The sequence below is a fragment of the Heloderma suspectum genome, chromosome 12 (genome assembly GCF_057233095.1).
Source record: "Heloderma suspectum isolate Gila_16-S chromosome 12, 16-S_ref, whole genome shotgun sequence".
Classification (NCBI taxonomy): domain Eukaryota; kingdom Metazoa; phylum Chordata; class Lepidosauria; order Squamata; family Helodermatidae; genus Heloderma; species Heloderma suspectum.
The window spans coordinates 14,767,977-14,784,844 of NC_139469.1; the positions used below are offsets into that span (position 1 = coordinate 14,767,977).

At 43.8% G+C, this 16,868-nt stretch overlaps 1 protein-coding gene across 1 annotated transcript in view; it reads right to left on the reverse strand.

Annotated features, from left to right (window-relative positions):
* LMTK2 (lemur tyrosine kinase 2) overlaps nt 1-16,868 on the reverse strand; it is a 70,366-nt gene continuing 53,498 nt past the window's right edge. The window contains exons 9-14 of the mRNA XM_084818436.1: nt 15,769-15,890; nt 14,819-14,968; nt 11,469-14,355; nt 7,319-7,454; nt 5,619-5,867; nt 1-855 (exon numbers count right to left, since the gene is read on the reverse strand). Of these exons, the coding sequence (XP_084674562.1) occupies nt 827-855; nt 5,619-5,867; nt 7,319-7,454; nt 11,469-14,355; nt 14,819-14,968; nt 15,769-15,890 (3,573 nt within the window). The 3' untranslated portion in view covers nt 1-826. The remainder of the gene's footprint in view (nt 856-5,618; nt 5,868-7,318; nt 7,455-11,468; nt 14,356-14,818; nt 14,969-15,768; nt 15,891-16,868) is intronic.

Sequence of the window (16,868 nt, forward strand, 5' to 3'; positions counted from 1 at the left end):
GCCAACTATAACTAAAAGGTCGATTCATCAACCACTTTACTGCAAATGGGTATATATAAATTGAATCACCCCTTTAGAAACATGAATAGCACATGAAGTTCCAGAAATTATTTCTTTAAAAAAGGAAGACAAGCTCTGTACATTCAGACAAGTGCTTTGCGTGGAAAGGGATGTAGGAGTACAAAGCGAACCGGTTCAACAAGCCGAAGCAACAACTTCTATCAATCAAGAGCAAAGAAGGATGGCTTTGTACAAGGCAGGGGGACCTGGAAAGGGCAGCCAATAGTGCATCTGCAGCCAAGCAATGTGTGAAGTTTTCGAATTATGGCTTACTACACAACAGCTCTCAGCCAGACCACTTCAAGTGACAGCCACCTGTTGCTCAGCTATGTACAACTTTACATATTCATATATAGATAATACATGAATACAAAAGGGTATGATACAATCCTATATAGAAACCAGAACGTAACCATTTTACATATTGTTACAAATTGCCTGGAGGATACTTCAAGTACGGGGCCGGGGGGGAGCAAAAGAGGGAGAAGGGGGAAGCTAGCACAGATTTTTTTTTTTTTAAGGAAATGCAAAATGCATCAGTTTTCAAAAAAACAGTACACATATAAAGTCGTAACATCCACCTTCACGTTCACGTCCTGATCTAACGTTGCCTTCTGTGTTCGTCAACCTCTTGATGACTGGACTTCAGCACATCTGCCTAATTTTCAGATGCAGCTGTTGTTGTTATTTTAAAAAATTGGCTTTCGGGCAAGAAGCAGAGGTGTCTCCACACGCGTGGTTGTGTACTGAGAGACGCTTCGGTTGCTTAGTCTTTCTCTCCATCTTCACTGCTCCCTGTTGAAAAGTACAAAGCCATTAGGGTAAGGAAAAATATTTGAGACATTCTACCTCCGGAAGCAGCCCTTCAAGGCTGTAGATTGTCCTTCAGGCCTACTTCCCGGAGAATTTTTCCTGGACAAGCTCTGTTGAAATGAAAGGGGAAGTGGCAGGGGAGAGAAAGTCTTTAAAAGAACACAGCTATGTTTTTGTTCAACCCTCACTTATTTCAATGTGGACTGCGCTGTAACAGTTTCCCAGCAGGTTGGGGGCGCATGACACACACCCCCACCTCAAAAGCGAGATCCTGTTGCTTAAAAGCACAGTAATTATTATCCATCTCCTGTTATGAAATCCACCCCAGGGACACACCTGGAAATCTCTCAGGCACAACTGTCTAAATCGCACACTTCAATGTCACCGTTTAGGACACAGAAGAAAGCGACACTAAGAAAGCGACACTATCTGAAACACTGGCCTTATTGATAGAACAAGCAAAGAATCTTATCTAATCAGCACTTCTGATACAAGTACAAACATTTCTCTACTGAACCTAATATGAGCTTGCATGCCAGGTATCAAGGACCCGCAAGTACCAGGGCATTTGTATGCTCAAAAAATATCCTAGTTCTATGATAAAAAATATAGATAGATATAGAATGAGCCAGTGATGAGCTTGTTTATTTGGCATTCTTTACATTCGGAGGGGGGGGGGCGGTGTTGGGAATTCTTCCTGGCGAAAAGAGCCAGATCAGGGCACTGTGCTTGCACAGCTCCCATTTATTTCAGCAAGGACTTAGCAGGAGAGCTACCCAGACTGGTCCGCCTCTGGCTCTACTATCCCTAATGGCACCTAAAATCCATGACTTCAGTTGCCCCATAGTAAGGCCACTCCTGATGGTAAGCAGTAGTGTGTCTGGTGGGGGTGGGGATGGGAAAAGGTACTAGAAAGGTTTGAACCACAATGGCTAAATGGTTTAGGGAACACAAAAGGGGGTCCGTGACCAAGCAACAATAATTTTGGACTACAAATTCTCTAACCTTTGCACATCAGCCACACCACCATGCTTCTGAATTAATGAATAACTTTACTGAACAAGTCTTCTAACCATTTCAAGCATAATAATAATAAAATACGCTGAAGGAAAAGACTTTACATTACATTAGAATTAAACATTACATTAAAATTAAACATTACATTAAAAATTAAAACAATACATCAACATTAAAACTTTATAATAAAAACCATTAAAAAAAACTAAAAAGGTGTCCCCAACCAGTCGTGTCTGACTCTAGGGTGCGGTGCTCATCCCCGTTTCTAAGCCGAAGAGCCAGCGCTGTCCGAAGACACTTCCGTGGTCATGTGGCCGGCATGACTGAACACGGAGGTGCACAGAACGCTGTCACCTTTCCTGCTGAGGCGGTGCCTATTTATCTACTTGCAATTTCTTGCTTTTGAACTGCTAGGTTGGCAGAAGCTGGGACTGAAGACGGGAGCTCACTCCGTCACGCAGCACTCGGGTCTCGAACTGCTGACCTGCCGCCCTTCCAGTCTGCAGTTCAGCATCTTAACCACTAAGCCACCGCGGTCCCACAAAAAAAAAAAAAACTAGAGAGGGATAAAAATAGTAGTAAATAAAACCCACACATTCATTTGAGTCTAACAGCCAGACCATTTTTCCCAATTCCTCCTTCCTTATACTGGCCTCCTTGATCGCAAAAAGGGCAACCCTTTGAGACACAAAGAAATTAGAGCCACGTAAAAGAAATAACAATTTATCCTTCACTGACCAATTTCTCATGTGGGTCAGGAATAAGGCTAAATAGCGTTCCCTACAGCTTGAGTATAGACGACATTCAAGTAAACAGCGTGCCAGATCTTCAGTTACAGAACTACTACATATGCATAGTCTGTCGCTCAATGGGATGCCTCTGAATCTTCCCTGTAGCATCACTGTATCCATCATCAACATTCGTAAACATGTAAAGGCTACATGCTGGTCCCTTTTGAGACCTAAAACAGGTATTTATCTTAATTGAACTGAGATTTGGCTTTGGCTAACCATTTCATTGCCCTTGAGTTCAACAGGGCAGCTATCCCTGGGCTCCAATATCTAAAATCCTTAATTTGACTATATTTCTTAATTGGTGCAAGGGGTCCTTAAAACATTCAAACTGAAACCACAGCTTGGTAACATCTTTGTGAAGTTATGAAGCCATGATGTTTCCAAGGTTTTAGCCATCTGCTCTTGAAGACATTTCCTTGGAAGACTGGCTACATTCATCAGGCCCAGTTGGAACCAGTAATTAAATAGCCTGAGATGTATTTGATCTAAAACTGCCATGATTCCGAGTTCAGTTCTGAGCGCATATGCTGGGCAGGCTGATGGCACCCCTAAGATCAAGTGAAGGAAGTGATTTTGGACCCTTTCTATTCTCTTGCCAATGGACAATCCCCAAATTTCTGCACCGTATGTTAGCACTGGCAGGACTTTTGCCTTGTACACATTAAGGACTGGTAAGAGAGAACTGGGCTGTCTATAGTTCAGGAGCCTATTCAAAGACTGGGCACATGCACTTGCTTTCAGCTCGTTTCTCGTTTGGTGCAGAACCCAAGCTCCTATAGAGATAAACACTAAGCCTAGGTAAATATAGGATTCCACCTGTTCATTTTCATTAGGGTCCAAAAACCACTTGTATCATTTCTTTTTCTTGCCAAATATTAGCACTTCTGATTTCTTGCTATTTATTACTAAATCATTATTCTACAATAGGTGCTAAATTTCCTCAATAACCTACGCAGACCAGTCTGGCCACACCAACAACAGAGTTGAAAGCAGTGGCTCAGAACCTCAGGCCTGAGGTCCGAATCCTGCCCACCTGGGGTTCCAAGATGACCATGCCCCCTTCCCCTGGCCACATTGCCTTTCCCCCCAGTCACCAATTGTTCGGTGGTTTCCCAGCTTTTGTGCAGTCCCCCGCCCCCGCCCATTCTAAAAGGTTGAAATGCCTCTCCTAAGGCTTAGCTACTGTCAATGAGAGCTTTCAGCTACAGTATGCTAGTATTTTGGTGCCAGTTAGGGGTGGACAAAAGTCCCTTACCTGTCCTTGAAGGACGTTTGTGGTGGGGGGGAGGCGCTTCGCTGCTCCCCCCGCGAAGTTCAGGCCGGGGGGGGAGGCTTCCCGCCTCGGCCCGGCCGAAATTCAGGCCGGGGAGGAGGCTTCCCGCCTCGCCCGGCCGCGAACGCGAAAGTTAAAAAAAACCAAAAAAACGCCCCCTGATAGGCTACGTGACGATTCACGTAGCCTATCACGGCTAGATCTGCAAAGTCAGCCGTGATAGGCTATGTCAATCATCACGTGACTTTAAAAAAAAAAAGCGCGTACGCTAATGGCGGCCCCCATAGGGAGCCGCCATTCGCGTTCCTTATTTAGTCGCTGTAGTCTACGTAAATGTTTACGTAGACTACAGCGACCAAATAAGGAACGGGAATGGCGGCTCCCTATGGGGGCCGCCATTATCCGTACACACTTTTTTTTTTTTTAAAGTCACCCATGATAGGCTACGTGACGATTGACGTAGCCTATCACGGCTGACTTTGCAAATCTAGCCGTGATAGGCTACGTGAATCATCACGTAGCCTATCAGGGGGCGGTTTTTTTTTTTCTTTTATTGCAATGGCGGTGGTGGCAGCCGGTCGAAAGACCGGCTGCTGCTCCTGCCCCGCTCGAACACCCACCGAACCGCCGGCCAGACCCGCCGCCGGGAGGGACATTCGGCGAAGGTAAGTCCCGTCCCGGGGGGGGTGCGGGGGGGGGTTCGGAGGATTTCTCCCCGAAACTTGTTCGGGGGGCCGAACACGTTGGCGCTCGGCCCCCCGAAGTTTCGGGGAGAAATTCTCCGCCAACCCTAGTGCCAGTCCTCTTTTGCCTTCAGCCCTGCCCACCACTGGAATGCGGCCTCCAAAAGCTTCTCTGAAATGGAATTCGGCCCTCGAGCTGAACGAGCTGTCATGGATTCCAAGCTCCTCGGCTGAATAGTGAGGCAGCAGAGATTCGCTGTGCAGTCCACAAACTTTTATTCAGTTAATTGCACCTCTTGACACCTGAAATGACTACAAAGGCTGGGAGCTGTCTTCTAGGCCTAATTGGCTAAATAGTGCTTTTGTAAGAAAACTATTGAAAGCAGGGCAGTTACCTTTCAGCTAATGGATGAGTTTCTGGCCATGCTAGACAGGCTTTTTTCTGGGCTCTTCCCTTCAGGGAGGATCCTCCCAACCCAACTTCTGATGGGCAACCTATCTGGCGGAATGCCTCCCACCTCCTCTCTGCTCCGCCCACTTAGTTTGGTGGTGGGCTCTGGCATGTCAATTCCACTGTTGCCTCTTCCTCCTCCAACACAGGCTGGGTTCCCATGGGGATGGGGAAAGATGGTGGCCCTCCTGGTCGCTACGCCCCTGCGAAGTTTCTTCACTGGCTCCTAAGGAGTCTTGGAGAATTTCCTCCCCCACTCCCTGTCTCAGCTGGGCTTCTTCTAGCTCTGTCTCTGAATCCGAAACCAAGTCAGAAACCAAACTAGGGGACTTGGGACCAATCCTGACAAGAGATTCCCCACCCCTGGTCTAAAATAGGTGGGTTAAACAGCCCAGTTTGGTTTAAATACAGTTTAACTTTCTTTTCTTGTGCATAGCTATAACATTTTTCAATAAGCTATTGAATAAGCACTGCTCATAACACGTCATACTGACGTAACAAACTGCTCTCTGAAGGAAAATACTTGCCTCCTTGTTCGATATCAGAATCTGTAAGGTGCGTGAGTGAGAAGCTTGCAATGTTCGCTGGTGAAATAGAGAATCTGGAGTAAGGTAATGGATGGGACCAGTTTTGTTCAGGGCTTCGAGGCAGCGGTGGTGGAGAGAAGTACTTTGCAGTCTGAAGAGAAGTCTTGGAACTAATGAAACTATTTGCTGCCTTTGATATAAAAGAGGGCTCCGGGGAAGAGAAGTCATCATCCCATTCAAAACCTCCACCTAGAACAAAGCACACAATTAAAAAAAAAAATGGAGAAAAGGCCACAATCCACAGGCAATAGACTCTCAATTAGTTTAGACGACATTTCCTTTTCTCTACATATTATGCTTAAGGTCGGTACCAAACCAGGTACATTCCATGCAAACCAACAGGCACTACAAGAGTAATTTAGTGTTGTGCGTGCAAAGTTGGAAAACATTTGCTAACTGAGCAAATATTTTATTCGCATCAACATCCTAGACAGAGGACAAAAGTAGATCTTTTCAAAGCACAAAAGTGCAATTTTCTTGGAGAAAATTGGAACTTGTAAAAAAAAAATGGATCAATCAAGACAGGATTTGGTAGCCTTGCAAGGTAAAGTACAGAGAATGTCCTTTATTTCACCAAATACAATGGGGTAAACTCTTTTTCCAGTGTTAAGGATGCTTATGAACCACATTTTTTTATTTATAGCAAAAACAAAGAATATTGCTTAGCTGGGGTGGGGAACCTGTGGCCCTCCAGATGTTAACTACAGTTCCTATCATCCCTGATCAAAGGCCATTCTGGCTAGGGCTAATGAGAGCTGGAGTCCACCAATACCTGGATTGCAACAGGTTCTCCATTCCTGACTGAAAGATTTCCAAATTAACTTCTGTGTCTGTCCTGCCATACTTCAACTAAGCTGTATGCATACACAGGAGGCTGAACATTAACATGTCCAGGTTGGTTTGGGGATTGTTCATTTGACGTTTTCATTGCTGCTAGCTCTAAAGTGGTAGCCTACCTTTCAGCTTAAATGTGAACATTTACGCTGAAAAGTGGGTTGCTTATTTTGCATATGGTCAAAAGAAACCAAGTGTTTTCCTTAGTTTTCTTTGTGGTTAAGAAAACCAGTGCTGCGGGCCCATCAGAACTGGTGCCTCATCTCAGAAGGCCCGACAGTCAAATGAAGTGAGTGAAGGAGTACCTAGGACCCAAATTTACTTGTTCCAATAAAGCAGCAAATTCTAATGGCTTCAACAGCAGGTTCATTACTAAAAGGAAAACACCATCAAAGCAAAAATAAGCTCTATTACCTTCTACACTGGAAGCTGCCTTATACAGAGTCAGTCCATTGGTCCATCTATGTCTGTACTACCTACACTAACCAGCAGCGACTCTACAGGGGACTTTCCCTGTTCTACTTGGAGGAGGCAGCAATTGAACCTGGGACCTTCTGCATGCAAAGCATGTACCCTGCCACTGAGCTACAACCCTCCCTTAAGCTTGGATTTAGATTCTTGTACCACAAGCAAGAATGGCAATAACGTTTTCCAAGCCATACGCATCACTTACAGGAAGGGGTTCAGTAAGATCATGCTCTCAAGGCAACGCTGAATGGAACCTTTTTGCTTTGGAACTATGCACCTTAATTTTGTAAGGAATATTCTCTCAGAATACTTAAACATGCTCCTGAAAGACTAACTACCTTCTTCATCAGTAGAGCTTTCCAAATTCGTAAATTTATTCAAGTAACCAAGGCCTGAAGCAGGAGCAGGAGTGTTGTTAGAGTCCGAGTGGTTCGATTCTGCAGTACGATTTCCGAGCTCTTTGGTTGGTGTTTCCTAATAAACCCAAAGAAATGCAGTTATCTTCCATCATCTCCTACCTGGGATGTTTCACCAGACAAAACCTTACTGAAAGTCTACAGCTGCCTTCCCCCAACCTGGTTCCGATGGATCTGTTGGACTTACTACTCAAAATGGCTGGAATGGGAGGGTGGGGGGAGCCTCACTCCCACTTCGGCAATTTGCAGCAAGGTTTGGGGCAGGGGGGAGTGTGTGCAACATGTGCATATGCAGGTGTGAGCTCTCCCCCCCACCAACACCCTATGTGACCCTTGACCAGAGGGGAGCTGTACACCTATGCTTTACATAACTAGGTTCCAGACCGTTCAGGGCTTTAAAAGTAAAATACCACCACCTTGAATTGAGCATGGAAACACATCCATAACTAATGATACTGGCATAGCATATGGTCTGATTGCCTTCCCTCTACCAACATCCTGGCAGGTGCATTTTCAACCAACTGAAGTTTCCAAGATGTCTTTAATGGCAGCCTCACATAGAGAGCACTATAGTAATCCAGTCTGGATATCACCAGTGTATACAGAACTGAAGCCAGGTTTGCTTTCTTCAGACAGGGTCACAATTGGTGGATTGATAAGGCAATCTGAAGCTGAAGCTGATAAGGCATTCCTGGCCACTGACACTATTTGAGCATCTAGGGCTAGTACCAGGACAAGGAGAACCCCCAAGCTATGCACTTGATCCTTCAGGAGGAGTGTAATCCCACCCAAAACAGGTCATATATTCCCATCCATATCATCAGAATTCCCCTACTGACAACACTTCTGTCTATTCTGGATTAAGCTTCAACTTCTTTACCCTCAGTGATTCCAGTACTACTTCCAAACACTGGTTCAGGGTGTCCACTGCCTCCCTTGGATTATTTGGTAAAAAAGTGCGGTGAATGTTATTGGCATATAGGTGACCAGATGCCCTCACCCAGCAGCTTCATGTAAATGTTAAAACGCATGGGGGACAAGATGGAACCATATGATAGGCCAAAGGCTATAGGGCAGAGCAGCACCAACACCAGCTTCTGGGACCAACCCTCCCCAAAGGACCAGAGCCACTACAGTACGGTGCCCCCAAGTCCCAAGAGAGCCAGTGTGGTGTAGTGGTTAGAGGACTGGACTGGGACTCAAAATCTGGGTTCTAGTCCCCACTCGGCCATGAAGCTCAACTTGGGGACAGTCACTGACTCTCAGCCTAACTGACCTCACAGGGTTGCTGTGAGGATAAAATGGAGAGAAGGAGGACTATGTAAGCCATCTTGGGTTCCTTGCAACAGGAAAAAAGGTGGGATATAAATGTAATAATAAATTAAAGAGCCAGCAAGCAGTCTCAGAAAGATACCACAGTAGATGGTGTCACACACTACTGAGGTCTCCTGGAGAATCAAAAGGGACACTCTCCCCCTGTCAGTTTCCATTCCAAAACCAAACTACAATGGATCTAGATAACTGGTGCCATCCAGTACTACCTGGAGTTGAGAGGTCACATGTTCCAAAGTCTTGCCTGAGAAGGGCATTATCAAAAACTGGATGATAGTTAAGATCCAATGGGTTTGACTTTACTCACAATTCATCTCCCCCTCCTTAGTCCAATCCTTTTGTCCTAGTTGGGAGAAGCTTGTTTTACCACCCACCTCATCACCCTTTCATGCTTTCCACTATGCTACTCCTTCAGGCCCAAACACCTTTTCCATCAAGGCTTCTCGCTCTCCTTCAAATCGTTCCTCAAAACATACTATTTCATATTTTTTTAGATTTAAGTTTTTTCAGCATCTGAAGTTACATATCCATTAACTAACAATAGAAGCATAAGACAGTTGCTAGTGTTACAGCCACATTCTGCCACCGCTTTTCCTGGACCAATATGGTATGAATTCTTTTGCATTTTTTAATTTATTTTGTTGCTCCCAGTTATATAGCAAGTTTGCCATCATCCTCACTTATTTAAAGCATGTTTATGTCACTCCTTCAACCCAAATAAAGCCTCCTGGAGCAGTTTACATAAATCAATAAGAGACTTCTCCCTTCAAACCACTTAACAGCGCAATCCTATGTATGCTTACGCAGAAGCAAGTCCCACTGAATTCAATCCTTCTTTATTTGCTATATAACAAACTTTTACAAAAATAACAACACAAGCAACAGACAAAAACTCCCACAAACCTAAATGCCAAACTTGAACACATGCAATACAGAGGGCCAACAGTCATCCAAGAATGCAAACTCAGTTCTTGTAATTTTATCATATAGAACTGGACAAAGTGAGAAAACTTGTTTATAAGACCATGTGTCAGGAATGAATCGGAGTGTGTGGAGATAGTTAGCAGCTCAGACTCAGAATGGGAACAGCCACAACCGGGGGAGGCTCCCACCCTAGTGAGCTCAGACATGGCAAGGCGTTCTTCTCAAGACCTTGGCACACGATGGCTTGAGGTGAAGCCCCCCCCCCGCCCCATGAGAACCCAGGTCTCAGGGAGGAGGAGAGTGAGGGGTGTGACTTGAGGGATGCTAGGGTCTGTCGCAGAGCAAAGTGGGAAAAGTTGGAGGCAGAGCTCAGACAATCCTCCAGGTCGGCTATGTGTGATAGCCTAAGTAGGCGGGAGCCACTGTAAGGGAGGGACATCCCCCCTAAGCTAGTCTGGCCGGGAAGCTCTTGTTCAAACTGTGGGCAACTTCTCTAACTTCCACTTCGGGCTCCTCTATTGGTATTTGTGATTGTGTGGAGTAGCTGTTTCCTTTGTAGCCTGAGAGTTTTCTAGAATTTGCATTTGTAAGGAACCTGGTCGTTAACTAATAAAGTAGTGAGCCTGAAGCCTAGAATCTTGGAGTGTGTTGATTACGAAGGGAGAGGACGAAAGAACGAACGTGACACCATGCCAACTTGTATGGAATGATCCATCTTGACTAAATAACTTTTTTCTTCCTGCAACCCATGATTGCTGATCACACAAAAGGGTGTGTGGGGTTGGGGGGAGTGAATGTAATTTCTGCATCTCTTTTCAAACCTATTTAATATGATCAAAAGGTCAAAGGAGATCTTGGAAAAGCAGAACCCAATGTTTTGGAAATACACAAAGCACTTCATCTGAGGAGCTCTGCACCATTCTACAACCCAGCTATGGTTCATTTCTAGGCCTTTTCATAAAAGGCCTAAATTTGCTGTGCTAGTTTGCCTTCCTACAAGGTGTAAAAGGCACCTTGCAGCTATCTCATTACAGAAGTGAGAACTAGATACACAACCTTGGTGTTTTGTAAAGTAGGTCAACTATTTGCAGAGAGAGAGAACACACATACTGTTCTAACTGAAAGAACTACATGCAAACCCAATGTGCTTCATAATTACAACAGTAGGTTACAGTGACCACCAATTGTGTTTTAAGCCCCATGTGCTTCTGTACTTAACTTGTCCCCAGTTGGTGCAATTAGGGGCAAAGAGTTTTGTACCTATTTTAAAACAAGCACCATGCAGCACGGTGTAAGACACACATTTGTTCACAGAGGACATGCTGGACCCCCACTAAACAGGAGACAACAGCTACTCTGAATAGTTTCATTATATTAAGATAACTGCATATCCCTACCTCTGTCATGAACATGGTATGGGCCTAAAGCACAGTTTGGGGACATGATAAACTTATTCCAAGACGGTCTTATTTAGAATTATTTTAAACTCCAAATGTTATAGCCTTTGTTCAGATCCTTAAAAATTACACAGGGCAACACAAATACAGGCTTTAGACTTTTCCTATGATTTTCAGCTCACTGCTTTTGCAGCTTTTAAAGTGTCTTTCTGCAACAAAACGTCTGTATAGACAAACAATGAAAATGCAAACACTCCTCAAAGGGTATGGGGCTACTTGGCCTCCTTCTCCTATTCTCCTCCTTGCTTCATTTGCCACAGTGAACACACACTTTGCACAGACTTTATCACAATCTTTTTTCCAAACCTAGAGTTTGAGAACCAAACGCAACATAAAAAGAAATAGAACATAAAAGATACCTGATCAAAAAGATAGACAGTGACATCATCAAAGAACGTTACTGCTTTTCTCTCATTCTTCAGAAAGCTTTCAGGAGGGTTGTTCTGCCCCAGTTGCTTTGGATGTTTCAGCAAGCTCCTTAGATGTTTGCCATCATCCCTATCAGTAAGAATGATTGGTATTTGATGCACAATTTCCTCATCACTGTCAGAGCTAAGCCCATGAAGATGGAAAGTTCTCATATCATCCTCAGAATCGTCACTGTTTTCATCTTCTTCATCAGCATCATCTCCATCTAGCGACAGATCGAGCACGCCAGTAACATCAAGTTTACCAAGGTATTTACCTTCAACGTCTGGCTCTTTCAACTTATGACCTTCCAGGTGGCACAATAAGGACTTTTCAAAGACTTCAGCAGGACCATACACGTTAGGTGTGAGCTTTAAATCTCTCTCAGGAAGAAAGTCTGCTGTATTGGTGCCTGTGCAAGACACACTTCTGGGGGAATCCTCATATATTTCAACTTCATCCTCATCGGGAGTCTCTAGATCCACCACCGGTAGCAATACAGTTGCATTATCACCTTTATGAAGACAGTCCTGCTTTGTTTCATCTGTCTTGTGTCCCTGTAGCCTCTCATCCAATTCTAGCCATGAGCACAAGTTATTGGTGAACTGGTCATCTGCTATTTGATTGCCATTTGGCCGATTTTCTGTATTTCCATTCTTTTCCATTTCAAAATAGTCAGTGCAATTGCCATCCTCTGTTACTTCTTTTGGTTCAGCTGATATGTCTATAACCTCAGATTTCTTGTCTAGTTCATAATCGTTATCAGAAAAATAGGCGGAATCCCTGTACGAATTCTGGTTGCCACCAAAAGTAGTCTTAGAGACAGCTTCAAATCCATCCATGATATTTGCTTTATCCGAGTCAGTATTTACATCTGATGACACAATGATCATGGGATTATCATGCAAAACATTATCACCACCACCACTAGACAAAGCAGGGTCTTCACTGGAGTTGCTGCCAATAAGGTGGGATGTCCATTCAGGAGACTCAAGATTTTCCGTTTCGTAGCCACTATCAGCAGGTTTATCGGGTGGCAAGGGTTTCTGGGGACTCTGACCCACTAAAGACTCTAAGACCTCATTAACATCTAATGAATCTAATGAGTCTGGTGTATCTACAGATTGCCCCGTGCTCTGTATGGGCATTGACAAACTGTCTTCTAGTAGACTGTCATGACTTGTACAGTCTGAAGGAAGGACAGATGAAATGTCTTTAACAAGAGCCTCTGTGTTACATTTTTGAACCTGAACTGAAGTTTCATCATTTTGCTCCAGAAGGTATGCATCATTTTGTTCTAATTCAGACTGCTTATTCTCCAAGTTGTGGATCAACTCGCCCCAACAACTACTATTGTATTTAACTTCCTGGCTTTTTTGCTGTTTTTCTCCCTCTTGGGCATGGAGTGCTATGCTATGACAGGGGCTAGTCCCATCAGCTTGGGTTTTGGCATTTGTGGAAAGTGTTTGGGTCAAGCTGGCTTCAGGGACTTGATCCATTCCAAGATAAGAGTAAGCAATACTGCAGGTAGCATTATCATCAACTCCTTTGGAAAGGTTTCTTTCAGCTCTTGATGAGGGGGATACGTGCTGCTTATCCATCACAGCTGAGCTAGAAGGAATTTGACTTTGCACAAGGTCCAGAGCCTGAATACTCATATTATTTGTACCTATTTGAACAAAATGCTCATCTTTATGAACTGGAGTATTTCCAGCCATTTTATGTTCAACCCCCAGAAGGTCCATATTTGGTGATTCTAGCATATTTTTGCTGTCAGATGTTCCACTGAGATCACCGCCCCCAGCTTTGTTACTCAGTGTGCCCTTTAATAAATTCTTCTCTTGAAGAAAAAGAAAGTTATCGCACAGCTGTTCTGAAGTCAGGAGGCTAGGATCAGACTGCCGCGTTGTATCCTCGTCCAAGTGAACAGCTTCATTTTCAGGGATGTGTCTGGGACTTCCCTTCTTGGGCTGATCAACTACAGATTCCTCTAGATCCGAATATGAAACTGCTTCAAGCTCCACGTGAATATCGTTTATATCAGCTAATTCAAATCTATTTCTTGCATTTGACCATTGTTCTGTTCCAGCGATATCGCTAAATGTATTTTCAAAAGGGCTGTCAAGGCCACTGACATGCAAGCCCTCTTCCTTGGGTTCTACATTGGAACAGAAAAAGTCCCCATCTGTAGAAGATTCAGCAGTGAAGTCCCCAAGAACCTGGAAGTGAGAGTTTTTGTCCTTTAGAACTTCATAGCTATCCACCTCAGTTGTCAATACAGCAGCCTGGCTATCAAAGTTTACATTACTGCCTCCGTTCTTCTCTTCTAACTGGATGTAATAATCATTTCCAACAGAAGGTTTATGGGCATTGAACACAGGAAGTTGCCCGGGCACACACAGAGAAACTTCCTGCCCACTTTCATCCTGAGCTCCAGGGCCTTGCTCTGTAAGTGTATTCTCAAAAACCTCTACTGGGAAGAAGATATTTGTGTAAGTCATCCCTTCATCAGGATTTGCCTGGCTGCATTCAAAGTGGTCATGTTTGGCTGCCTCCCAGATGTATTCAAAGTTGAGCCCTCTACTTGTTTCAGTTACCGTGAGGACTTCTTCCATCTCGCGGCCAAACCTATTGCCTGTGAAATGATCTAGAATTGGAAAGGCAGAGTCACCCAAGAATTCCCTGTTTGAAGTATTGGGCTTGAGATCATTCCACTGTTCAGGATCAATCACGGAATCCCTTTGACTTTGCATATGGAGATATGTTAGAAGCTTATGTACTTCTTCTGCTGTTGCTCTCTTATCTGGAGGCAACCAACAGAACTGTAGAACTTCATACCTATGAGAAGAACAACAAATTTTCAATACCATTCAGTTAATAAAAGGGAATCCTGTTTCAGATCAACAATTCCTTTCAACAGCCAACTAGTCTTCTTTAGCTTGAAAAATATGCTAAGGAGTTTACCTCCACTGATAAAATTCCTGCAGACTTTTTATTCCTGTGAGTACCTTTTTACATTACAGAAGAGATAGTGCTATGGTTAAGCAAATGAGCTGGACCACCTCACACCCTAGTTCAATCTATGCGCAACCACAAACTTACTGAATGGTCATAAGCAAGCCACTATCTATCAGTCTTAGCAATTTTCTGCTGATCTATGACTATACTGACCTATCTCACAAGGGCTATTTTAAAGACTGAGAAATGCAGGAAGTACTCTGAGTGCAGCATATTTATACAGTGCTTTTCCTACACGTTATTTTATACATCTAGATATAAACTTCAAAGATTCAGACTTTACCATCTATCAGAATAGGGCTGTTCAAGATAGGGCTCCAAGAGCTTGGTCCGTTTTTCTTTTATGACCTGCGTCAGGACCTCATCATCAGATAAATCAGGGTAAGGCCTTGTAGCACTGCTGAAAAGCTCCCACAGTGTTACACCTAGTGACCTGCAAAAAGAAAGTCTTCAGTAAGGTGTCAGATCACAATATGATTACCCCAAAATGGTATGTGGGCTGTAAGGTATGAGCACAGGAAGGCCAAACTCCTAATTTTTTTAATGTTCAGTTTTCAGTTTGTTCATTGCCAAAGGATAGATTGGAACTTTATCACAAGCTGTCCTGTATAGTGCCTAAGTACATCACAGTGAGCAAAGGACACACATGCATGGGCCATGTAACTGGCATGGTAGGAACCATGTAATTGGCATGGTAGGAACCACGCTGCAATATAGAGTAGACAAGGCTACCTGACTTTTGGGGGGGGCGTGTTTTAAATGGAAGCCAATTTGCTCTAATCCCAAAAGTTAAGGTTACAAGACACCCAGCAGTGAAATGGACTTTTAGATGGTTGTGATATGTTTTATGGGGAAAAAAACAACCCTGCAAAACATCTTGCAGTTCTACTAGTAAAACCCAACCTTGTTTTCAGTAGAATCAAGGGAGCTTCGGCAAAACACCAATTCTGCTTTCATTTTGGAACAAACAGAAGTTTGCAGTTCTGTACGAACTTGAGGAACTGTGGTTTGTTCTTAACAGAGTTAATTAAAACAAAACGGCAAACTGCAGCTTGTTCTAAAGTGGAAGCAAGAAGCTCTCTTCTCCTCACACACATTGAGGAAAGGGGAGTACTCAAGGCCAAGGCTTGTGCAGGCTTATTCATAGTTTAGATTATTACAGTTTAGATGTTATTCCAAAGCAGGCCAGACACTTTCAATGAAAACTCGTTAGAGTGACCATGGTTTTCGTACCAGATGTTACTGTACTTCGTTTGCTCAGCTGTTAACAGCCTATCCTGAAAGCTAGTCACCAACTCTGGTGCAGTCCATCGAAGAGGCACAAGCTTCTTTTCATCTGTTTCAATATAATCTTCCTGTCATATCAAGGAAAAAGCCAACATTAAAGAGGAACCAAAACTGCATGCTGGAAATCGAGTCAACAGACCTTTCAGCATGCCTCAGGTGTTCAGCTACACCCTCACTAAGATTAATCCATGCAGAGAATCGTGTAGGCCTTCCTTAAGGTGGTCTCTAAAATGAAGCTGCTTCCCGCTATTAAAATGTTTCCTAGGAATTAGGGAGGCATAAATGAAGAGCCAGCATACACACACACAAAAACAGAAGCTGAAAAAAAGGAGACAAAGTCTCAAAATGATGCTAAAAGTGGGGAAAATATTACTGGAGAATACAATATGCTCAACATGTTTTGGTGTATAGTCTACAGGGTAAATGCCTTGAATAAAACACCACAATTAATTGTATAGAAATCCCTTTGCCCCTGAAGGCAGTGATAGACTGAAAAGCACTGGGCTGCATCCAAGTTTCCCAATGATTTAGGCTCATTAAAAATCAATAAGACTTAAGTTAGTTGTGACTAATTTAGTTGGGATCAAAACCACTGTATTATCCAATAAGAAGCTTTCCACTTTTCACATCATTTTATGGCTTTACCTCCTCTTTTTGGCCCATCTATTAAGGTAGGCTTGCAACTCACCTGGATACCTCATCGCTGCTGCTATAATTGTTGTGACAGCAGCAGGAACAGAGCTAGATGCCCAGCCTCCTGAGTACTGTCTCTTAGCAGAGTAGCACTATGGTCAGTATTTGGAATTCATTGTTTAAGATTAGAAGGGGGAAATGAGAGCCATATGCACAGCCTCCATAATGTTGCCCTGTATGAACAGGGCAGTACTCTGAAAGTGAGGTGCATGGACCATCCTCACTGCCAAATGTGGCCTGAGAGAGACACCTGGTGACAGCAAAACCAGTAGCATGGAGAAGAGAAGCACAGGACTGGGATAGTGAAGCACAGCATGAGTGGGGAATCTCCCCTAGTGGTTCTCTGCAGGTCC